Source organism: Marmota flaviventris, chromosome 1, assembly GCF_047511675.1.
Source record: "Marmota flaviventris isolate mMarFla1 chromosome 1, mMarFla1.hap1, whole genome shotgun sequence".
NCBI classification, from domain to species: Eukaryota; Metazoa; Chordata; class Mammalia; order Rodentia; family Sciuridae; genus Marmota; species Marmota flaviventris.
This window is the reverse complement of record NC_092498.1, coordinates 64,998,981-65,025,221: the sequence shown is the minus strand read 5'-3', so window position 1 is coordinate 65,025,221 and position 26,241 is coordinate 64,998,981. Positions and strand designations below refer to the sequence as shown.

Below are 26,241 nucleotides of genomic sequence, written 5' to 3'. Positions count from 1 at the left end.
ATAACTGATTCTCAGAAATCCCATTTTTTATCATGATAACATTCTCTGAAAATAGTATTTAATGTAAAAATGTAAAATCAATTATGATTTTCAGTTGTTATCGTCTTACCAATTCTCCCAGCTTCCAGTCTGTGTCTGATTTTCTTCATTTGTTCAGTAAACACTTGTACTATGGATATAGAAATTCTCAGAACATCAGTGGAAACAATTACAAAAAAACGAAATTATGTGTATTGAATATAATAGAAGTATGTGCATGATACAGAAAAAACATAAAAAAAACTGACGCCAACCTGCCAAAGTTGGTAAAAATATGAGAAAGAAAGCATATGTCTTCTCCAAATGGTAGAATGTTATTAAAATGTGGACTGGATTATTGTAAATCTTTCATCTATGCCTTAATATCATCAACTGAATTAAGTCTGAATATAATGTGGCCTACAAGGCCTTCACAACCTATGCCAGCCCATTTGAACTATTCATCCATCCCCATCTCTACTTCCCAACTTCACACCCATTGCCTCATTCTAACCCTGGAGATGCTGCCTCAGAACCTCATTTACACTCTGAAAACATTTGTTCCTGTTCTGCTCCTAAATTGTATGATCCAAAATCATAACCAACTGATAATAGTGGCCCAGAATCTTCAATCCTCTTTGATACATACTGACTGAATATATGTAGATTTAATGTGGTTATATTTATCTCAGTTAAAATATATTCATTTATATTTGTTATGCACTTAAATATAAGGCATTAGCTATGAAAATAGTCAAAATTTTATGAGATATTCTGTATAACTTAAATATAAAATAGGCCTTTAGAATGCTAATATTGGTGAATTTAGGCAACTCATCAAGAGACCTGGCTTTTTGAACTGTCTCTAAATATGGTTTCCAAAACTGAGTGTTTTCATCTGTAAAAAATAGAGATATTTCTACTCTATCTTACTAGATGACTATGAAGATAAAATGAGGGAAAAAGTAGGCAAAATTACTTCATTGTTGTTTTCTTAAACATCTTTTACTGGTGCTCTATATTAATATCATAGGTAGAAACATAAGTAAAATGGGTCTAATAACCTTTATTTTCATCAAAAATAATATGTATACATGGTATACATATGAATACTTTCCATAATTCTTATAGAACTATACTGCGTTTATTTTTTGTTGCAATCATGTTTGCTTATGAGAAATTATTTCTTTGCATGAATGTGACAAAACTGGAGAGAAGAAATATATTTGTTATATATCAGATGACAGATATGCTGTTAGACTCTTCTTAGACAATCTTGTTTTTCAATGGAAAATCAATTATTGTAGGATGTTGTTTATACTATAATATTGATTGATAGCATTCGAAATTGAATTCTATTTATTTAAAGTGATGGAGAACATTTTTTATGGAATTCAACCATCAAATACCAGTTGTTCTTTATTGAACATCTATCAAAACGAAACTAACTCTTCTATATAATGTAAAGAAACAAATATTGGCACTTCTTGTGAAATAACTTGACACATAATTTATTTCTTTGAAAATTCTCTGAGGAAGGTAACATGGTTACTTACTGTCTTATTATTATTTAAAATGACTTCTCCACATATAACTTTTATACTTCTAGTGTTGAAAGAAATTGTGAATCAAAGGATTACTCTTTTAATTTTGATTTTATCATTCATATAATTATTACATGTCATCGATTCAAATATAAAGTATTTTATGTTTTAAATCTTTGTCAAAGACTCTTTCCACTTTATTACTACTTTCCTTATTCTGATTTATGTATATATTACAGCTAAATTAATTAATTTTAATTAATTAATTTAGCTAATTGTTAAAATTAATTAACATATCCTTATCTTACATATTTATTTATTTATTTTTTAAATCTCATCTTACATATTGATTTATTTATTGGTGAGAACATCTATGATCTACTTTCTTAGCAAATTTTAAGAATATAATTGTATTGCTAACTTCAATCATCATGAATGTTAGAATCCCCAGAACTTATCCATCTTGTAACTCAAAGTTTCAACATTTTGGCCAGTGTTTCCCAATTCCCCATCTCCCATCCCCTGGCAAACCACCATTTCACTCTGATTCTGTGAGTTCAGCCCTTTTAGATTCTACCTATGAGCGAGATCACACATTGTTGTTCTCTGATTGACTTATTTCACTTAGAATAATGCTCTCAAGTTTCAATCATGTTGTTGTAAATACAAAATTACTTTTTCTATTGTGCGTGTGTGAGAGTGTGTGTGTGTGTGTGTGTGTGTGTATTATTCATTTCAATCCATTCATCTATCATCAGACACTAAGATTGTTTCCATGTCTTAGTTATTTTGATAAACAGGGCGGGTTTTTTGTTTGTTTGTTTGTTTTTTATGGTGGTGCTGGGGATTGAACCCAGGCCCTTGTGCATGCTAGGCAAGCACTTTACCAAAAGAGCTATATCCCCAGCCCATCAGGTGATATCTTTTCCTTCAGATATATACCTAGAAATAGGAATACATCATTTCCCTGTTGTGTATTCTTGGTACAACATTAGAGGTTAGTTGAGCATGTATTTTAAAATTTATTTTTGGGCTGTCAGTTCTGTTCCATTGGTCTGTGAGTATGCATTTTGAAATTAAAAATTGGGATGCCTCCAACTTTGTTCTTTCTCAAGATTGTTTGACTACCTGGGATGCTTTTGATTCCATACGAATTTTGAACTATTTTTTCTCTTTCTATGAAAAAAGTCCTTAAAAATTTTATAGTGGTCACATTAAACCTACAAAATCACTAAAATAGTATGGAAATATTGACAGTATGAATTCTTCCAATAGATGGCATAGGACATCACTCCATGAAATTTTGTCTTTAATCTTCATCAACGACTTAGTTTTCATTGTAGAGATCTTTCATCTCCTTGGTTAAATGTACGGCTTAGTAATTTATTTATTTTTATTGCTTTTGTAAATGGGATTTTTAAATCATTTAATTTTCATGTAATTCATTGTTAGTTTATAGAATGGTGGCCTTTTTTATTTTAATCTTTATAATGCAATTTGACTGTCTATTAATTATAACAATATTCTGATGGAATTAAAAAGGTTTTCTATATATAGGATCATGCCATCTACCCAGATTTACTTCTTCCTTTCACATGTGGATGCCTTTTAATACTACTATTACTATTGCTGTTTCTACGACTCCTCCTTCTCCTCCTCTGATGACTCCTCCCCCTCTCTCTTCTCCTCCTTCTCCTCCTACTCCTCCTCTGCCTTCTCATATCCATGGAAATTTTTGTATTTTGTCAATGTGGTATACTATAAAGATATGCTCTTTCTGCACTTATTGAGATGATCATATTTTTCCTCCATTCCATTGATGTAGTGTATCACATTTATTGATTTCTATTGTATATGCGAAACAATTCTTGCCTCCCAGAATGAAACCCCACATGATCGTGGTGACTAATCTTTTTAATGTGTTTTTGAATTTGTTTTGCTAGTATTTTGTTTAGGATTTTTGTATCTATGTTCAATAGAGCCATTAACCTGTAATTTTATTTTCTTGTAGTTCCCTTGCTTGGCCTTGGTATTGGGATAAAATGCTACTTTTAAAAAATGAGTTTAGAAATGTAACCTATTCATCAATTAAAATATGAATTTAATCAACTTTTTAACACAGCAAATAACTGCTTTGTAACTTTCTAGGGAGGAACAGTTTCTTAACTTTTTTCTTACTATCATATTTATTAACACATAATCGTTCAAAGTTAAATGGGATTCGCTGATATTTCAATATAGCATATAACATGCGTTGATGATATTCTAACATTTACACCCCTCCCACCTCACCCCCTGCACACTTTAAGGAAGAGCACTTTTGGTATTTGCATTGTCCTAAGATATCCCTCCACTTTTGTGAAAGGAAGCATTTTATTTTCTCATACAATGGGATGAGTGTGTATGTTTTTTTTTTTTTTCTTTTTTTAAAATTTGTTTTAATTAGTTACACATGACAGAACGATGACCTTGACATATTATACATGTTTTGCTTTGTTTTGTTTTGTTTGTTTCCAGTACTGGGAATTGAACCTGGACATGTTTTATTGCTGAGCTATATCCACATCTTTTAATTAATTAATTAATTGATTTTTTTTTTGTTTATTTATTCATTGAAAAGGGTCTTGCTGAATTTCCCAGGCTGGCCTTAAACTTGAAATCTTCCTATCTCAGCCTAGCTAGGATTACATGTATGCTCCATCTTGCCCTGCTTCCATGAGGGCATTTGAATTTTCCTTTTACAGCTAATTTTTAATTGGGAGAGACTTTTGTCATAACAGTCCCTTTTAGAAACATAATTCCCTTTTTGCCTCATTTATGCATGATTTAAAGTTATATCTCAGTAGTGTAAGCAAAACTTTATGCATTTAATCTGTCAAACAATATTATAATATGGAACTCATATATTGTATATATTATTATATATATTATATATTGTCATTATATATAGGCTCAGTGGGGATAATGATGGTCTTGCCATTAATTCGTTGTTTATAAGAAATAATTTGCCTAGAATAAAGTGGTTATATTTTATATTAAATTCTATTGTCTGAATAGTGGGGCACACTTAAAAAACATTTAAAAATGAACAATTCATAAAATATTAATATCAAAAAGGATGCAGAATTTCAAATGAGGTGGTGATTTACATGTTACATTTTCTGGGGATCAATAAAAAATGTTTTTAATACATCCATGCCCCTTCTTCTGACTCATTCAGCTACTCTGATTTTGTTTGTGACAAAAATGACACATGTAAATCTAAATATAATAAATTACAGCCATAGAGTGACTTTGTCATTTCACCAATCCTTCCAGTAAATACTGTACTGGAGTACCTGACTAATCTAGTGATCATTGTTAGTAGCACAAAATCCTATCATGCTAATCTTCCTTAAATGGACCACAAACTATGGCTAATTATAATCCCTTATTCAACTTAACGGTGTTTTCAAAGCACAAATTTGTAAGTCATACTGGATTTCAAGAAACATATTACCTTTTTCCTATAAATCTAATGGAATCAGTTCCAATCTTCCCTTCACCTATTGGTAGGAAATATAGTCATATTCATTATTTGGTGTTTCCTGCCCCACCTGCACTGAGGAAATACCTAGTGAGGGAATTATACGTTCTGTAATGCTGGGGACTCAGCCTCTACGCATTGATCTATAACACTGAAAGTACCATGACAAAGCCAGGACACTTTCCCGAGAGTAATTGGCGTCCTTAACTGTACCCAAGTTTTTTTATAAGAGTAATGAGTCACAGATAGTCTAATGTCCAACTTTCTGAAGGTGCCTGATAGTGTTTTTATTTGAGGTAATGCCATATTCCTTGAACAGAATAACAAGCAGAATGACGGTTGCAATTGCTTTTGAAAACTACAGCTACATCTCTTTCCTAGAACTGACTCTCTGCCTTCCATTTCTTTAATCATTACTATATTATTTTCTCTTCTGGCAGGTTACAACATAACTTTCTGGAGAAATGTGATGTTGGTTTCTTATTTGGGAGAGGGACGGGGAAAAGAGATGAGGAAGCCAATTAGTTTTCATGCATTTATAATTTTTATTGTTGCCACCCTAAATACATACAACAAGATCTTTCTATATGTTCATTAATATCTTCAGTTTTTACATGCCCAAGTCTTCAAGATAATATTATCATATAGATAATACAGTTTAGCCTTATAAATTATTTGTGTTTTTTATGCTGAGTTTTACATCTTTGAACATTGTTTATATTCAGGTGGGCTACCATGTAAGCTTAGATAGCGTCAATTGGATACATTTTTCTAATAATTGGTACTAGCATTGGCCTTGTATACAGTTGGTTGTATGGACAAGACATATCAAGATACATCATCTCTTATATATCACCTTTTCAATAATTAGGTTAACAAATTAGAGTATCTGCAAGGATCTTGCATTATAACATCAGTCTATAAAGTGATGCCAACTTATGCTTCAACAACAAATATTTGATTCATGTAATCCTCCAACAATGTATTTTCATTATTAATCATTAATACTGCAAAGTATGTGAGAATCTATGTATTTTACAATTATTCTTTTTGCAATTGGAGTCAAATCTATTTTAGATCTGAGTGCAGAAGTTGTTGATTATAAGTATTTTTCAATATAAGCCAGACGTATAAAAGTAGTTTGGGTCAGCTCAGATAGCTCAGACAATTTTGGTATTCATTAGGTTTTTAAATTTTTTTTCCTATTCAAAATGTCATGAGAACTTTTTATATTAATTAATTTTATTTGGGAATTTTTGTGTGCATACATTAACCTTGCTAAGTTTAATTGCTTGTTCTTACCAAAACACATGAGTGAAAGAAGTCACATAGAAAGTAAATTGCTCAAGATCATAATCCAAATGAATGTTTCAAATGTATAATTTAATTTCTTTAATTCTGAGAAATTTAAGAATATACCTAAGCTGTATAATGTTTGTCTGTAGAAATCTTGCCTATATTCCTGCCCAAGGATGGAAATAGATTATGCTATACTAGCATATATTTTTGCTTAATAACACTTTTTTAATCTTCATATTCAATTTCAATATAAATTATACAGTGGCTTAAAACAAAAAAATAGACAATTACCACAAATCTTCTATATATTTTACATATAGCAAGTTTGATATTACTATATTTAAAGGAATATGCACTGATTAAATTCACATTAAAATTTCCTATGAGTTAGAAATTCCCTTATCTTGATACTATGGACAGGAAATTTGCATATCACTTTTTTTTGTTCTTTTTAATTATACATGACAATAATATATTTTGACATATTTATACTAACATGGAGTCCATCTTATTCTAATTAGTATCCCAGTTTTGTAGTGTTCATGATGTAGAGATTCACTGTGGTGTATTTACATATGTACATAGGAAAGTTAAATCAGATTCATTTCACTGTCTTTCCTACTCCTATCCTTCCTCCCTTCCCTTTATTCCCCTTTGTCTAATCTATGAACTTCTATTCTCTGCCCCCCACCCCGAATTATGTGTTAGCATCGACATATCAGAGCATTTGACCTTCACTTTTAGGGGTTTGTCTTATTTCACTTAAAATCATAGTTTCCAGATCCATCCATTTACCAGTAAATATCATAAAGTCATTCTTTTTTATGGCTTAGTAATATTCCATTGTGACATATCACATATTTTTAAAATATATACTTTAAAGAGTAAAAATTTGACATTTTAATTTTTTATTTGTTTTCAAGAATTCCTGATGAAAATTTAATGCAAAAAACTAAAGTTAATAAAATGAATTTTAGATTTATATCAACTTTGGAAACTCAATACTTTATTTGGCATGTATATTTAAACCAAATTTAGATTCAAATTTAACATTTCATATTCCAAACCCAGAGCTGACCAATCCAGGAATAAGCATAGCAATGGCTGGGGAAAGTTATGTCAGGATGATACCATAGAAACCTTGGGAGCCAGGAAAAATGAAGAAATTAGAAAACTGCCACTAAGAGGAAAGCGAGAGGAAATGGGAGGAATGCAAAATAGAAGATGACATTTTTTATATGCTTGAGAAATTTTATTCATATGTCAAGAGAAGTTGTAGATAGTAAAAATAATTTATTTATGGAGATTTTAGGATTCTAAAATGTTCTTTAAATTTTTCATATAAATCTGCAGCTCAAATATTGCATTTTCTATTGTTTTGTTTTCCATTCTATCATGAACCTCCCATTCTCCACATCATGGAGCAGAAACACACTAGTTATGGAGCAAGTGTAATCTCCCTTGAGAGAGTCAAGGATGGCAAATTAACCAACGTTTTCAAGGGTACAACAGCTAGTTAATAACCAAAGTAAATGTGAGCACAGTTTGATTATGGTGAAGAGAAAGTATAAACTGTCAGCTACCTGCAGCAAGGTAATTAAAAAAATTACACTTCTGAAAACTACAACATTTATCCTTCTGAAAATAGTACATATTTTCTTTACTGAGAAATAGGCAAGTTTTAATGTTTTCTCTCTCTCTCTCTCTCTCTCTCTCTCTCTCTCTCTCTCTCTCTCACACACACACACACACACACACACACACACACACACAAACACAGTTACATGTGAAAACATTATTAAAGTTATTGGGTTAAAAAATGCTTTTCAATTAAGATTCCTTTTTCAACAAAACAAAAGTCAGATTATCCTTCTTCCAGTGTATCTCTAGAGGCAGTGTCTTGGTTAATGCAAATTGTTCTTATATCCTTATTCAGGACTATGGTTTGGATTCTGAATTTCCTCCAAAGGCCCATGTGTTTAAGGCTTCTTCCCTACAGTGGTGTTTTTGGGAAATGGTGGAACCATTCAAAGCCTTGTGAGAAGTAGTGAAGTCATTGTGTTCATGTCCTTGAAGGAAGTTGTGGGACCCTGGTTCTGTCCTCTTTTGCTTTACTCCCTGGTTTGTGATGTAAAAGGTTTTGCCCTCCTACATGCTCAGACCTAAAACAATGGGACCAATCAATCATGGTCTTGAACCTCCAAAATTTTGAGCCAAATAACATTTCATAAGTAAATTATCTCAGGTTTTTGATTATAATAACAGAAAGTTGACTACCATATTGAGGTCCTTTAAATTCGTAATGTATTCATGCATATCAAGGAAACTTAGGGTATCATGTAAGTGTGTGGCCAGGGAAACAGCATGTAAATACAGCCTGATTTAATGAAAGTAGGTCAATTTTTGTATATTTGCATTATTTTAAGTTTTGTTTGAACTACCAGTACCAAGTGTAAATATGATAGCAATAATAAAAATAAAAATAGCAAAATTATTGTATTAGCTTTTTAGTGAGATAATTTCCAACCTTTGGATTTCATATTTATAGATGAATTTCCTCAGTTAAACAAACCAGGGTTTTTAATGTCTTATCATCACTGAGGGGATCTGCTTGTCCTATAAGTAGGACACTGTTCAAATACTGTTTTTCCCCCTTTGCTACATATTCCCTTTCTCCTATTTTCTTATCCCTTTCTTCTATGCTTCCTTTTTTATTTTGTTCTTTGATGTTACTATATGAATAATTGAGATTGCAAATTACAAAAATTATATTTGTCAAAATAGAATAAAATGTATCTATATATTTCTCACATATTAACACAGCCTAACATAAAAGTGAATGTGTAATTAGTATAACTGATATGAATAATTTGTTGGACCCCTAAAGTTTTTGGACCCCTGAATGTGTTGGACTTCTGAAGTTACCAAAATACTATATAACACACACACAAACACACACACACATAAATCTATATAAATAAATGTGTGTGTGTTTGAATTTACTTTAGAATTCTCATTTCTGTTCTGGACCCCCACACACATCAAATCCTCATTTTATAGCCCACCATTCTATTGGTTCATTCTAGCTTTTCTCTTCCTGCTTATATTTTTCATTCATTCATTTATTAACTCATTCATTTTCTCTTATTTTCTTCTTCAGTTCCCTTCTTGGCAACTATTTTATGTAATGCCTGCTATTTATTTGTAAAACATATACTATAATTTTACATGCATATCATTGAAGTCCACATAAATGGCATTGCTCTATGTACCAGATCCTGTTTCTCACTTGTTTTTACCTGCCAAAGATATTAAGATGGATTCACCTTTTGGCATCAACACCAGGTGTGTTCTGTTTCTTTTGCCAACTATTTCCATCATTAGCATTCCTACACTCCCAAGGCCCAGCTTTTCTAATTCCACAAATACTCAAGAAGGGGATGTCTGGGCATTTGTATGTTTAATTTAACTAATTTCTTCCAGATTGCCTTCTGAAACAGTTGCATTCTTTAATCTCATTAAGATAATTACACCTTTAATAAACAAGCTCTTTTTCTCATCTCATCCTAGTAATAGCATTCACACATCACAGAGTGGGAATAAGCTGGAGCAACCCATCTAGCAAGTATGATCTTCCTGGGAGAGGTCAGGGTCTCCTGATCCTATATCCATTCAACACATGGCATTTTCTGGCTTTCATACTTTTTTTTAATATGATGAGAAATAATATTGCATTCTTGTTTTAATTTGCACTTCTAATCACTAATGAATCTAAATGTTACTTAATTTACCCACAACAGTTTTAGACTTGCTCCTCTATGAATTACCATTATTTTATTAATTGCCCAGTTATTTCTAATTTTTCTATTATAATCTTTTTATTTTTATAACAAATAGTGGACATAAAGGTAACGTACTAGATGCTGGGAAAATATATGTGGAAAGAAGAAAATGAGCTTGAACATGAGCTTTGGTGTGATATATGTTTGAATATAGTGACCTGTAAGAATCTTGACTGTTAACTAAATAATTGTAACCATAAAGTGTTTTGATTTAATGGGTAAATATTAAACAAATCAAGTGGTAATGTAACATGAAATTTTGTATCATAAAGTTAAGACTGGCTTGAACCAGTTTGAGGAACATTCAAAATTCATCATGGAATTAGGAAGACATATACAAGAGAATATCTTATTGTTGATTGTTTTTAAATTCTATAATTACATAATAATTGTCTTTTTCTTTTTAGTGTTTTCTAACACATTTGGTTTGAGAATTTGAGCAACAAATCCTGTCGTTGGTGTTATAAATTCCACAAAAATCCACATTTTCTCTTAGTATTCCTACTGGAAGCTGTTACATTAGGTTACATCTATCTATCTGTTCACTTGCACACCTAAAAAACTGTTCAACAAAAATTTTGATATAAGAAAAATGTGAATGGTTGCTCACAATAATAAATTTTATAATTCATATGTATACTATCTTTTAGAAGGTTTTTCTAAGACAGTATATAAAGTAGTTTAAGATTGAAAATACATTCAAAGTTATTAAATGATAAAATATTACTTAATTGAATTTCCAAAGAGCATAGTGATTTTCAACAATTTTTTCCATGCATTTCAAATTATAGGATTTTTACAATTAACAAATATATTTCAAACATTTTGAAGTCAGATAGTCTCCTACTTTGTTCTTTTAGATCAAGATGGCCTTGGCAATTTGGGATTTTTTTTTTTTTGGTGTGTGTATGTGTGTGTGTTTTCACATAAATTTTAGAATTGTCTTTTTCTAGTTCTGTAGAGAATGTTGTTGGTATTTTGATAGGAATAGCATTGAACCTATATATTTCTGTGGATCGTATGACATTTTAACAATATCCATTCTTCAACCATGAGCATGAGATTTCTTTTCGTTATTCTTTTGTATCCTTTTCAAATTCTTTCATAAATAACTTTCATTCTAGAGGTCTTTCACCTCTTTGGGTAAATTTATTAATATTATTTTTTTAGCTACACTAAATGGAATTGCTTTCTTGTTTTCTGTTTCAGATAATTCACTTCTGGCATGTAGCACTACTACTGATTTTTATAGGTTGCTTTTGTGTCCTGCAGCTTTGTTGAATTTGTTTCTTAGTCTTAATAGTTTTTTGATGGAGTTTTGGGGCTTTTCAATATATAAAATCATGTCATCTGTGAACTGTGAGAATTTGATTCTTTATTTTCCAATTTAGATATTCTTTATTTCTGGCATACTCTGGCTAGGATTCTGCATACTGTGTTGAATACAAGTAGTGAAAGAGAACATCCTTGTCTAGTTGAGTTTTTCCCTGTTAGTGTAATGTTAGCTATTGGCTTAACATGAGTGATCTTTATTATGATGTGTCCTGGTTTTTTCTTTGTTTTTATCATGAAGAGATAATGTTTTTAAATGTCATTTCTATATCCATTGAGATGATTATAAAGTTTTTGTCCTTTATTCCATTGAAGTGATGTATCAAGGATATCTTTTAAAGTTATGTATTTAATTCTCACAACTTCTATAACCATTTTATGAAATGAATACAGGGTGGTTTGTACTTTTTCATTCATTATTTAGTACGATTCTTGCAGGATTTGTAGGTATACAAACAATGGAAAGGGGAAGTATTGGGTAACTGTTCCAGTCATCACCTTTCTTACAGGGTCTCATCATGGGTACCAAACCAAGACTTAAAAAAACAACAACAATGGGGCTGGGATTGTGGCTCAGAGGTAAAGCACTCACCTAGCACAGGTGGGACCCGGGTTTAGTTCTCAGCACCACATAAAAATAAAAGGCATTGTGTTGTATCCATTTATACCTAAAAAATAAATAATAAAAAAAAAACAACAACAAATGACAATCTTTTGAACTCCAGCACTGTACCAAATCTGGGGAGAAACTGAATGGAAAAGAAGTTCAGCTGGTCTATTTTAACACAGATGCAGATCAAATAGTTCATGGTCCCAGATAGGTATCAATGCAAAACCCCAATTATCTATAAATTTTTTGGCAATATTGAAAAAAATAAGTATTGCTTATTAGCAGTACTGGATGGTTTTCCTTCCTATGACTAGATGCATTTTTTGTCATTTCACTGAATAATCATTTTTTAAAATTTGCTCTTTATTTCAAGATATAAAGAAATGGGTAAATTCAACAGAAAAATAATGAAGATATGTGATTATTTCTTTCAATAAAATTTGCTTCTGCAAAAAAGTGACAATGCAATTTCTGAATTATAACAGCATTAATTTGTTTCAATTCAGAATCATCTGTTTATAAATGTACTTTTTGTCCAAATTTTAAAAAGTGCTTTGCTTTCCTCTCTCAGTGTGCCATAGTTTTCTTTCTAGAGGTGTTGTCACTGTCTTTTACATAATTTTCTCATTTTATGTGTACAACAGCCTTGGATTATTGAAATAAACCTAAGGCGCAACTGAAGATAAAGTTTTCTTGGAGTAAGTTATAGAAAAGTCATTTTGTTTGTGTTACTGTGAGCCTTTTAATGGTCTTCTTTTGGTATTTCATTGGAGTGCAAAAGCATTTCTCTTACTTGATTGCAACTTATAATCTGCTTTCTTTGAATGTATATCACAATCATTAAAACTTTTAAATACATGTTTAGAATTTTCCATTAAAGCCAATGGTGAACAATATGGAAAAGGGCAAAGCTCATTAAGAACTTACTTGTTCAACAATTATTATTTTATTTAGATTATGGCATAGACACATTTTTCTCAGGTAAAGCTGGTTAACATTCTCAAATATTTTGTCACTGTGGGATGATTTCATCTTTATATGTCCAGCTCACATACCCACATATTAGTTCCATGTGAGTCATGCCAAATGTGTACCCTAAATTATTTTGGCAGCTCATATACAATGGACCAGAGAAACTAGGTGTAAACTGTTAAAATATCAATGATGTAACTATTTTCCTTTTTTTTTGTATGGAATTATCTTTTTAGTTAAAGAGGAAAAAATGAAATACCCTGGCCAGGCAAGACCAGCTACATAATTTATGGGACTCTGTGCAAAATGAAAATGTGGGTTGTTTTTCATACACTATTAAAAATTTTTGAGATGGCAACAGCCTCAAGCATGGAGCCTTTCTGAGCACGGGCCCTTAACTGCACAAGTCACAGACCCACAGGCTGTTCTTCCTAAGACATTCCTGCTCCTGCATTCAGGAATAGCTGACATGCAGCAAAGAAAAAGATACAAAGTAAAATCTGTTTTACCTAAAAAAAAAAAAAAAAAATAGAAGGTAAGCAGTTTCTGGAGAGATTTTAACAAGAAAATCTTGATGACTTTTTTTCTGCCACTACCATTCCATGATAGAATATGGAAGTCCATGCTTTTCTAGTAGTTTGCTCCCCAAAGGCAAATTATATGGATAGTTGTAACTGTTCATTTTCTAAACAAAATTGGTCCAAGCAATATATATTCAATGTTTTCTTGATAGCAGTGTGAACAGAATGCATGTGTTTGCTAACATGAATAGGTTTTCGAAGGCAAAATTGTGCATGTTGTATTAAATATATTTTGTGTTCTCACGTAAGTTGATGAAATCAAACTACAAAATGTTCCAGAGAAATTTGAGATGATGTTCTCTGAAATGGTGTGCCGAGTTGACTTTTAAATGCAAAGAAATGTCTTCTCTGCCCTGTGGACCCAGAATAGAGATAGCTTACATGTTTAATTTTATACTCAAATTTCTCTTTTTAGGGATGCAAGTATTGGAATGGAATGGAATTCCCTTAACTTCTAAAACATATGAAGAAGTACAGAGTATCATTAGTCAGCAAAGTGGGGAAGCAGAAATATGTGTAAGACTGTGAGTTTTTCCCCATCTTTCTGTTTCCATTTTTTGGCTATTCATGGCTCTTTTAATTTAAAATTGTTAAGGTGGAACCTTTGCCAGTCAGCAAGAATTCCAGTAATTAGAAATTAAAGTGAATACAAAGTTCATAGATTTTTGTTCAGAATCTAAGTCTAAAGCATAGACAGAATTCAGCTAATTTAGTTTCTGAATATGTCAATAGCTCTCCCCTTTCATGCTTTTATTGAAACATGCTTCATTTAAAAGAAAGCCTAAAGCCATTTAGATTTCATGGATGTGTGTGGTTATCTCAAATGAACTTACATTTAATCCATAAAGATTTCACCTTAAATAATCATTTTTGTCAGCTCTGACTTTTAAAAGCATTGCAAATATATATTGGTTTAGAAGGGTGAGCATGCTTTGAAGTTGCTTTATGTCATTAACCACTTCTCATTTACCTACTGAAAAAAAAAAATGAGGGTAGTTGGAAAAAAGTGTCCTTTGTCTCAGGCTTGCTCAATTTCTTTCTTAATGTTATGTCTTAATTTTTAGGGACCTCAATATGCTATCGGATTCAGAAAATCCTCAGCACCTGGAACTTCATGAGCCACCAAAAGCTGGTAGGTAGAAGCAATCTGCTTTCAATTATAGATAAAGATGTAAATAGAGAAGGAGTTATAGAGGCAAATGTAGCTGTAGATGAAGATATAAACAGATATTGACAAAGTTAGATATTTCTATTTAAATTTTAACAAAATCAAAAACACTGTAGCTATGTTTTTAACATGCTGGGGTAGTACATGTTTGCCTCTTAAACTCAGTAAGAAATTCTTATGAAATCGTTTCTGTGTGAGTTCACATTTTTAATCCTTTAAATATAAATTCATTTTGTGAAAATAATCCATGTAGCCATTTTCTTTTGATCTTATATAATTTTTAGTTAATACTTATTTGACTTATTTCTTTTCAATATAACTGTTTTGGTTTGGTTTGGTGATAGTGAGGATTGAACCTAGGGTCTTGTGCATGCTAAGATGCTAAGCAAGTGCTGTATCACTGCAATGCACGCCCAGTCCTATAACTGACATTTGAAACACTAATTCCAGATCCTTTTGGTTGCTTTTTATAATAAATAAAAATCAACACATAATTTCATAAGTAGATAATGTAAAACTTAACTCTTCCTTAAATAACAAATGTACACATTTATTAGATTTATTGTAAGACTAAAAGTATCACTTTTTTCTTTATTTAACTTTTATCAATTACTTCCTATGATTAAAGTGACAATTCTAAAGTCTGGGTTTAAAAAATCTGCACTAAACAGACCAAGTACTATAGGAATTTTAACACATTTATTAATGTTAATATTCTCAGTAAAATTTCCCCCTTAAAAAGAGATGAGTAAGTTTAGAGAAGGAAAAGAATCTGATCATACAAGTGAATTTTGGTGAATAAAATATCATGTCATTCATAGTTTTTTTGATAAAATATTTTTAAAAATTCTCTGAAGATGATAGGCACTTCTGTGTTCCTCTGTAATCCATCAGGATGTCCCTTTCTGGGGGGTCTTCTAAATTTCCTCAGAAATTGATCCAGAGAGTTGCAATTAAGTTGATTTAATTTTGAAACCTTAGCTTAGTTTATAAGTCACAGTTTGCATTTTGTCACATAGGACTTCAATAAGTTCCACAAAATTAGGTACCTAATAAAGAAGTATGTAAAAAATAAAGAAGTATGTAAAACTGTTTCATTTTGTTGTAGTGGACAAAGCGAAATCCCCAGGGGTTGATCCTAAACAGCTGGCAGCAGAGCTCCAAAAGGTTTCACTACAGCAGTCACCTCTGGTCATGTCCTCCATGGTTGAGAAGGGATCTCATGCTCATTCGGGTCCCACATCAGCAGGATCCAGTTCTGTTCCCAGCCCTGGGCAGCCTGGGTCACCCTCAGTGAGCAAAAAGAAGCACAGCAGCAGCAAGGTGAGAAGTGTTCAGTGTAACCTCTGAGTCACTTTTCTGAGCTCTTGACTCAGACCAGGGGACAGGAAATAAAACATCATTTTCTAAAGTGATTTTCTTGTGATATCTCATTTTCTATGATCTTTTGGAACAAAAACCATTTTTCCTTTTCTGACTGTGTAACTAATCAAGATGTATCAAGATGATTTATGTCCACCTCTCAAAATATTTCAGTAATGATTATCATGAGGAATTTGAAAATGTATCTGATGTTTCATATCTTCTGGTTATTTTTCTTTGTTGTTGTATGAATCTGAGCTTTGTGTAGAAGACATTGGCTTTACAACTATTTTGGAAAGAAAAGTTAAACATTACATAAGATTCATAATGTAAGTAAAAAGTAAAAAACAAAAATGTATAGAGATAAGGAAAATTTAGGACAATAAAAAACAATACTATCACCAGTTTGAATTTTACCCACATTTCCACACTAATCAATTTTTTTAATAATGTACATCTTCATTTGAAACAAATGCTTCTAATACCATTATTTTAAAATTTCAGGGAGTTAAAAGGGAACACAAATTTAACTTTTTTATCCTTATAAAATAAGATTACAATGAAGACAATTTATAAATTATCTAATTATGTCACTCTTTTGTTTAAAAAGCATCCCTTCTACCTGGAATCTCCTCTGCCCCATTTCTTTCTTTGGCCATATTTTACCTGTTCTATAAGGGCTGAGTCAAATGTTTTCCTTGGGAAATTATCATAGTAAGCACAATGTTGTCAAATATTGACTAATATTCTTGCAATAAGCAATGTATTTATTTAGGGTTTCCAAACTATCCCCATTTTCCTCAGATATTTTCAATGCCACATGCTCTATACTCAAGATGCAAAGATGGAAAAATCCCTCCATACCAGGTAGACCAATGAGTGGTTCTTGAAGCAAGCTCCCAGTCCAGGAACATCAAATTTTGCATTTCTAACAAGTTTCACCTGGGAACTTGTTAGAAATTAAAAATTTTGACCCCCAACCCCTGACCTACTATATCAGAAACTCAGGAAATGGGATTCAGAGACACTTGGGTTTTAGTAGGTTCTCCAAATGGGTATGATGCCTCTTGAACTTTGAGAAGTGCTGATCTAATTACTAGTGAAAAATCATTTGTCAAATTCAGTGAAGGTATAAAGTTGGAAGCCACTAAGATGTAGAGTGAGCACTCCTGGAGAATAGTTAGGAAAGCTGGTATTTAATGGAACAACTTTGGTAACAGGGGAAAGGGGCCAACATTCCAAGCAGAGAGTGCAGCATGAAGAAAATCTCACAAACAGAAAGTTGCCTACATAGGTGTACAGAATCTAGAAGGGTAAGAGAGTTGAAGCCTAAACAATCAAAATTTGGAGAATATTGTAGGTTGTTCCTAACCTTTCTATTACCATTTGCGGGTAATAAAGAACAGTGATGGGCTTTAAGCAAAAATATATGAGGACCAGAAATCTTTGCATATTGTGGTCTTTCCCTAACATCAGATGATTCTTTTCCTTCCTCCCTCCAAAGTGCAAAATGCTTTATATGTCTCAAGATAATTTATATTTTAATTGTAATTACTTGTTTGCTTGTTTAACCCTCACAGTTGGGCTACAAACTCCATAAGAGTTAACAACCACTTCTTATTTACATATTAATTTATATCACCTTTAACTCATAGCTGAGTAAATTGCACAGAACAAAAGCAAAATAAATAAATATTTGTGAATGAAAACATCAGTGGTCACTTGTGAACCTGATGAGTATTATGGGAGAACAAAGTTGACTTATTGTAATATTTTAACATCTTACATGATGATTAAAAGATTAAAATAGTTGTATTGGAACATTAAGGAAATCACATTGAGAAGTTTTATGATATTCAGCAGTTCTTTTCTATGTCAAGTATGTGGGCGTATGTAGTATTACAGTATTTTTGCTGAAATGCTAAGTTGTAGGGCTATACTATCTAATAAAGTAGCTCCTCGTCACTTGTGGCTAGTCCTAATGAGAGCTGCTCTCTATATAACTTTCAGGTGACAAATATTTCAAAGATAGTATGAAGAAAATGAATGTAAAATATTTTATTGCAATTTCATGTTGATATGTGAAATGATAATATTTTGAATGAATGGGGTTACATAGAACATGCTGTTAAAATTATTTCAATGTATATTTTTGTATTTTTAGTGTGACTACTAGAATATTTAAAATTACTTATGTGGCACACAGTAAAGTCTATTGAATAATACTTGTATGGAGACTAGTCAACTCTACTGATAGTAACTTTAATCAAATCTTGTTATTTTGGATATATATATATAAAAATATACATATTCTTTATTGAAAAACTGTACTCAATGTATGTTTTCACTGTAGAAGGGAGGGGCTATTATCTATCTTTTTTTTAGCACATATAGAGTTTATTAAAACATTTTTGTTAAGTGAATGAATGAATGAATAAATAAATAAAGTTAATGATATTTTTAACCCATTAACATGTAGTATGCATAAAAGGCAATACTTTTATTTGTTCCTCAAATCCTAAAATTAAAAACAATTATTTTGAGATTATAAAAACATCAAGTGATGATCTGAAGCTTACATGTCCCTAAATCAGGTTACAATATATCCAAATATATGTTCATAAGATAATTTTGAAAATGATAATTTTAACTTCTTTATGCTTCATTTGGTATGAGACTAATTAAATATTAAATTATAAGCTCTTTTAATGTAATACAATGTAATAAAACTAAAATATTTAAATCATAATTAGCATAATTTTATATATAAATATTAGAGCATATCTATTAGCATTTTATTATTTTATGCTTTTGGTTGACTTAACATATATCTATTATGTACATTCTTATCATTTGTTTCAACTATATCCTGGGTAATGATCAAGTCAAGGTAATTAACATATCCATCACCATAAAGTTTTATCATTTCTTCGTGGTGAGTACATTTAGAATTCTATTAAATATTTTGAGGTATTTATTGCAATATTCTTGATTATATTCACCCTCCTATGCCATAGAACACTAGAGCTTATTCCTCTTGTTTAGCTGTAACATTATACACATGTACTAGCCACGCCCCTTCCCGTCACCCCATCTCCCTGCATCTCTGATAATCACCATTCTAATCTTAACTTCTATGAGGTCAACATTTTTAGATCCACATATGAGTGTGATCATTCAGTATTTGTCTTTCTGTGCATCAGTTACTTTACTGACAAAATGGTCTCCAGTTCTATCCATGTTGTCACAAATGACAGTGTTTCATTCTTTTTTTAATGGCCGAATAACATTCCATTGTGTGTATGTACCACATTTTATTTACCCATTTATCAGCTGATGGGTACTTAGCTTGACACTGCCATATTTTGGCTACTGTGAATAATACTACAAATAAACACAGGAATGCAGATGTCTCTTCTACACACTGACTTCTTTTCCTTGGATATAACAGAATATTCAGATTGCTGGATTATGTGGTAGTTATAGTTTTTTTAAAATATATTTTTTAGTTTGTGATAGACCTTTATTTTATTTATTTATATGTGGTGCTGAAAATCGAACCCAGTGCCTCACATATGCCAGGCAAGTGCACTACCACTGAGCCACAGCCCCAGCTCTAATTTCTACTTTTTAATTTTGAGGAATCTCCATAATGCTTTTCATAATGGCTGGACTAATTTTGCATTCCCATCAACAGTGCATGAGATTTCTTTTTCTCTGCATACTCACCAGCACTTAACTCCATTATTTTTGATAACAGTCATTCTTACTTACTGAGTGAGGTGATCACTCATTGTGATTTTGATCTGCATTTTCATGATGATTATTCATATTGAACACTTTTCATGTCCCTCGACATATGTTTATCTTCTTTTTGAGAAATGTCTATTTAGGTCTGTTGATAATTCTTTAAATTAGGTTATTTGTGTTTTATTTTTGTTTTGTTTTGCTTTTGAGACTTTAGAGTTCCATTTATACTCTTGATATTAATCTGTTAGATATATCGTTTGCAGATATTCTCCTTTCTGTAGATTTCCTCTTCGTTCAGTTAATTTTTCCCTTTGCCATGCATTTTAGTTTGATTTAATTTCATTTGTCTATTTTTGCTTTTATAGCTAGGTCCAATAGATATTGGCCTTTATTCTCCATAATTAAAAATATCCAACTATATATATATACCAGAACCTCAGGACAACTAAAAATGACCCATTTGATTATTCTCCTCACTAAATATATTTCCATGGTCATATGTCAAATGAAATAGAGTTCTCAAAGGGAAATCAAATGAAACAGTTTATCAGTAACCATTTTTTATTTTTACGTGGAGACCCTAGGGTGAGGGATTCTTGTTCAGTTATTCCCCAACTATGTGTCAAGACACAAAGATTTATTTGTTTGTTCTATGAATCTGCGAATTTCTTTCTTCTAAAATTTTGAGATGTATAATGCATTATTATCAACTGTAGTCACCCTATTGTGCCTTAGAGCACTAAAAGTTCTTTCCGCTTGTCTAACTGTATTTTGGCTTCTGCTATTTGACCTTGCTTCCACTTCCCCTCTTTTTGTTCTAGCCTCTATGGAATACTCTTCTCTACTTTTATGAGATCAACTTATCTGTTATCTTTATGTGAATGAAAACATGCAGCATTAGTCTCTCTGTGCCCCATTCAATGCTAATTACCCTGATTTTATCATTATACATTGTATATTGTTTATTAAGTGCTTACCAGACTTCCATGCTGTATCCATAAATATGTAAATTATGCATCAACTGAATTTTTTAAAGTTAAATAAATAAAAAATAAATAATTTTGATTTTTAAAAGGTTCAAGATATCTGATTTGAAGAAACTCTAAATCTTCAAATCCAATATAAATAGTAACAGGAATTAGTGTGAACCATTTTTTTCTCAAGATTTATTTGTCTTTTTGAAATAGAAAACTATTAAATGAATATGTGTTCAATAAATAATAGTTTATACTTTGGAGCCAGAGCACAGTTTGAGTTTTACTAAATGTAGTTTTTAAATAAACTAGTTGAACTAATAAAGGATATGTGACTTAGAATATTTAGCCCTCACCCCCATAACTTCATCAGTGATGACATAAATGTTAGTCTTTTGTTATTTCATAAAACAAGACTTGGAATAAAGCTATCTTCTTTTTAGTGCCCTGATTTCTAAATAAATAAAGAGGGGAAAGATTTGCTTCTGTAAATCTCTCCTCTACATTGATATCACATTGCTTTAAAGGCTTATTTGTAAAAGAAATTATCAAATAGATGAGAACTTATCTGTAATGGATAGAATTTTAATTAAACATCATCCTCTAATAGGAAGCAACCACTTGGTGATTTACTCTGGGAGGGAGCAGGAAGTAGCTGAGTACCCAGCAAGCATAAAAAAGGACTTTTATTATTAAAACTTCTGTGCTCCTAGGCAGGTCTTGTGTAGAAACTCTTTTTCATTACTATATACATCTTTAAAATCTCTAAATACTTTAACAAAGTACTTTAAACCAAAAGTGTTCATTTTCCTAAGTAATTTAAAATATTGCTGGTATAAAATGACAGCTTCAAAACTGGCCTAGCAAAATGAATAATAGATTTTATATATCTATTAAATTAAACTTGTATTGAGAAATATAAGTGGATCCTGTTATTCTGAAGCAACCAAATGGATGAAATATATTTTCCAGGCAGTGTGCTCTGAAAAAATAGAAATTAATTTCAGAATAAAGTTGAAATGATAAATTCTATGAATAATTTATCTCTTAAAATAATGCATGGTCTTTAATATTGCAGCCTACTGATGCAACAAAGGTTGTCTCTCATCCAATTACAGGAGAAATTCAGGTATGAAAGTTTTTAAAAAGTTGTCATTCTACCATCTTTTTTGACTATTTTTGCCACTGGTCTATTGAAACTGTAAATATAGTAGGATATTTCTTTTTCCATAACATATTAGAACTATTCAGGAAAATTAAATTTTATAACAATATATTTATATAAATTATGCTTTATAAAATCTAATTATACCTTTGGAATTCTCTACTTTGAAATCTGTCTGATGGCATTGTCAATTATTTTTTGTGTTTCAGTGACTGAATACTTCTGAATATTTCAACTATAACCAATTTTCCCAGAAATCCAATCGTTTATGTTTAAGAGTTTTATAAATCTAATTCTGCCTTTTTTTATTTTTGATCAATATTTGCTAAACAATTGCTGAATGATTATTGTAGAGAAGCATTTTTCATACTGTAGGTAAAAGGACTTTATCATTTATGAAATCAATTGAAAAACTTTTGACTAGGAAAATAGAACAAAAATAGTATAGATCACCATCATTTTAAAATATGTGTGTGTGTTTCTGTATTTGCATATTGTAAAATTGTATTTCTTAGTGTGGATCATAGTAAGAAATATTAGAAAAACTATGCTTTAAGTAATAACACAAATAAATGGAGATGATAAGAAAGGACACAGAAAGAATTATCACAATAAATTAAGTTTGTAAATAGTGTCAGATAAGGAAAAGCAACACTCTTAGCTCAGTCTCCGACAAACTCTAGAGTAAATTTTCATAAACACCTTCACAAAGGATAACAAAGATATGGACTAACTTGAGGATAAGCATAGTGAAAGTGGGTGAGGGTGTTCCTGGAAGAAGAAGGAGTAAAAGGAAAGGCATGGCATTCAGAAAGTAAAAGAAGGAGATCAGCTGGGAGATAGCTTGAGGCTAAATTAGAAAGAACTTGGACACAGCAAGGGATATTAATTGCTACATAGTGTAGCCTGATGACTAACTAATTGCAGTGAAAGCAAGACTAATTAAAAAAAAAAGTAATACAAATCCCTATGTAGTGACTACAATAAATACTGTGAAATGGAGTCATGAAGACCAAAATTATCAATTAAGCAATTATCTAGGCACATATAAATAAAAGCAAAAGTGGGGGGTGAGTGTGAAAATGGAGAAGTATAGAATGTGGAAACCTTACTTACAAGTAAGTAGCAGGATTGAGTCTGATTTTTCATGCATTACAGATCTTGCTCTCTCTGTTGCTTCCCCACTTCTAGGAAGCCTGTATTTCATCTGTCTTTCATCATTTGACATACCATAAAGAGAATACCAGAATTTTTGATTCTATCTCAATTTTTGTTTTAAAATTTTTGCCTTTGGACTATTATTCATCGTGTTTCCTTTGGGTTTATTGTCATTTTGTTATTTTTCTTCTTTTATTTTTATTTTTCTTCTTTTATTTGTCTTTTCCTTGAGCACCATGATTTGATTCTGTAGGTGAAATTTGTCCTAACAATATTATTCTTAATGCTTAGGATATTTTCTTGAGGCAGTAATTTCAGTATTTTTGTCTTTATCAAAACCTGATTCCAAATGGAATTTTATATAGAAAGCCAGATTATGAATCTGTAAGCATTGGAGCTGTGTGACTATGGTCACTGGCAGTATCCTCTTTTGTCTCAGAACTGAGCCCTGAATATCTCTAGATGTTCTTTAAAGCCATAAGAGCACATTTTGAAATGCACTTTCTTGGGGTAGCCTGCAAGTTTTCATTTCAATAAGGAATGGCTTTGGCACTTTACCAGTAAAAAGTGAACTCCAGGTCTGGCAGAAAAAGGAACACTTCTCTCCATGATTTGGGAGCTGTACTAAATTTCAGGGAAATTAATTGCAGATAATTTATTATTCTATGTTTCAGTACCACATTATGATACACAATTTAAACTTCCCATTTATCTTCCTTAGGGTCTACTACTTCATCATTCACATGGCTTTTATGATGATCATAGAGACTCTAGGCTTTTCTGGACTGAGTCAGGCAATTAGAGATTCATATTCTGCCAAGAAACTTAACTAGATTGAAATTATACTAAAATGAGGATTTATTTCAATTATAAAGTTTTAAATGAAGGGTTGACTCATTTAGTTGTCCCAGTTTTAATATAAACTCTGCATATCTATTTTGTATGGATTATAAGAAAATGTTAGTATTTTTATTTATGGATTTCCCCTTTGAATACAGATCTTTCTGTTTCTACTATTTGGTAAACAAAAGTATATCAAAAAGAACTAAGGCTTATTCTAAATGATGCCAAAAGAATCTTCTAATTATGAAAGAGAAAAAATAGTTAGCTTAATTATGATGGAATATGTCAGCTTCTCAAATATTTGTTTGAATTATAAGTCTAAAAATGGGAGTTCATAACCCACTTGAATCAAATGTATGAAATATGATATGTCAAGAGCTTTGTAATGTTTTGAACAACCAATAAAAAATATGTCTAGACAGAGGGATTGATGGATGGATGGGTGGATGGATGGATGGATGGATGGATGGATAGATAGATATATACAGACATACATAAACAGACCCAAATATTAATAGAAATGCCTATTGTCTGTCTTTCCATTTGCATGTTTTATGTCTTGAATTAATTTTAAGCAAAGAAAAGCCCATGAGTTTCTAGTAGTTTGAAAATGACTCAGGAGTAATAATTAATTTTCTTTTTCCATGTAATCAAAGGAAATGTGAAAAGGAAAAATCTCTGTAAGAATAAAAGAAGATCATAAATTAATAAAATATGGCAGTTGTTACCTTAGAAAATATATTGAGATATTTTAAACATTGATAAAACAGCTCTTTGATTAAGCCTAGGTTTTTAAAAATTACTATCTAAAATCAATTTAAGGATTGCTATTTAATTTACTGGATACTGACAGAAGAATAAATATCTAGGTAAAGTATATTAAATATATAGGGATATGAAATATTTTAAGATTCAAAGTTTATACTGTCTTTGAGAAGATATTATATTTATAACAGAATATCACTCAGATCATGCTAAAAAACTCCAAGGAGTTCTATGGAAACACTGATACAAAATATCCAGGCTTAAACCTCAATAAATTTGTTAAAATATTAGTACACTATATTATAGAAACTTTTCATATGTATTTATGTGCTTGTATATATGTATGTGTATGTTTATAAAGCCATGACAATTATAATAAAAATATACACATTCATATGAAAAAAAATAAGTCTTTTACTATTCAATGACAATGTGCCACAGCTAATAAGCATCTCTGAGACCACTACTTTTATTTCTTCTTCAGCTTCTAAAATTAAACAACAAGATTAAATTTAAGTCTCTCACTATATAAGAAAAATAGGCAAAGAAAGACAGGCTATAGGTTTGACATCAATGCATGCAAAGGAGGAAGTGGTAAAATCTATACATTCTCAAATATTCTTAACATCTCAGTATTGATATTATGTAACATTTGTGAAATACAAATAGCATTTTATAATAAATTTACCAGTTATTTAGCTTCAAAATCCTGGTAATTGTAGTTATGAATATTAGCAATATGTAGTATTTTCCTAAGAGTAGAAATTTAGTGAAAAAGTAAAACTTGCATTTGTTGTATCATTTTCCTTTTAATGAACTTTAGATAGGCCAGGCTTTTCACTGTAAAAGAATGAACAGCATGTTTACTAGAAATTAAAATGTGCCTGGGAGCTCCCAATTAAATTAAATCTTAAGTGGTCTGTTTAGTTTCAAATCAAATGGAAATGAGGGTTGATGCTTCTTATTTATAAGATTATGAAAACACACTGGTAGGATATTTAGTGATAATGTATTTCGTGTTTAAATAAATTCATGGACTATTTTGCTGTCCCCTAAAGCTTCAAATCAACTATGACCTTGGGAATCTCATAATACATATTCTCCAAGCAAGAAACCTAGTCCCTCGAGACAACAATGGCTATTCTGACCCTTTTGTTAAAGTCTACCTTCTTCCAGGGCGAGGGTAAGTGAAGAAGCAATGTCTTTCAAGTACAAGAGCCCAGGATTCAAAATCTCTGATTTCCAAAACCTCACCTCAATTTAGTACCCTTTCTTTAGTTTTGTCTACATGACAAAATTAAATTTCTAATTAGTAGATAATATGAAATTAAA

The 26,241-nt window shown here is 31.1% G+C and overlaps 1 protein-coding gene across 1 annotated transcript in view; it reads left to right on the top strand.

Moving 5' to 3' along the window:
* Positions 1 to 26,241, top strand: part of Pclo (piccolo presynaptic cytomatrix protein) — a 404,888-nt gene that overhangs the window by 297,074 nt on the left and 81,573 nt on the right. The window contains exons 11-15 of the mRNA XM_027926468.2: positions 14,140 to 14,248; positions 14,789 to 14,856; positions 16,001 to 16,215; positions 22,057 to 22,107; positions 25,968 to 26,092. Of these exons, the coding sequence (XP_027782269.2) occupies positions 14,140 to 14,248; positions 14,789 to 14,856; positions 16,001 to 16,215; positions 22,057 to 22,107; positions 25,968 to 26,092 (568 nt within the window). The remainder of the gene's footprint in view (positions 1 to 14,139; positions 14,249 to 14,788; positions 14,857 to 16,000; positions 16,216 to 22,056; positions 22,108 to 25,967; positions 26,093 to 26,241) is intronic.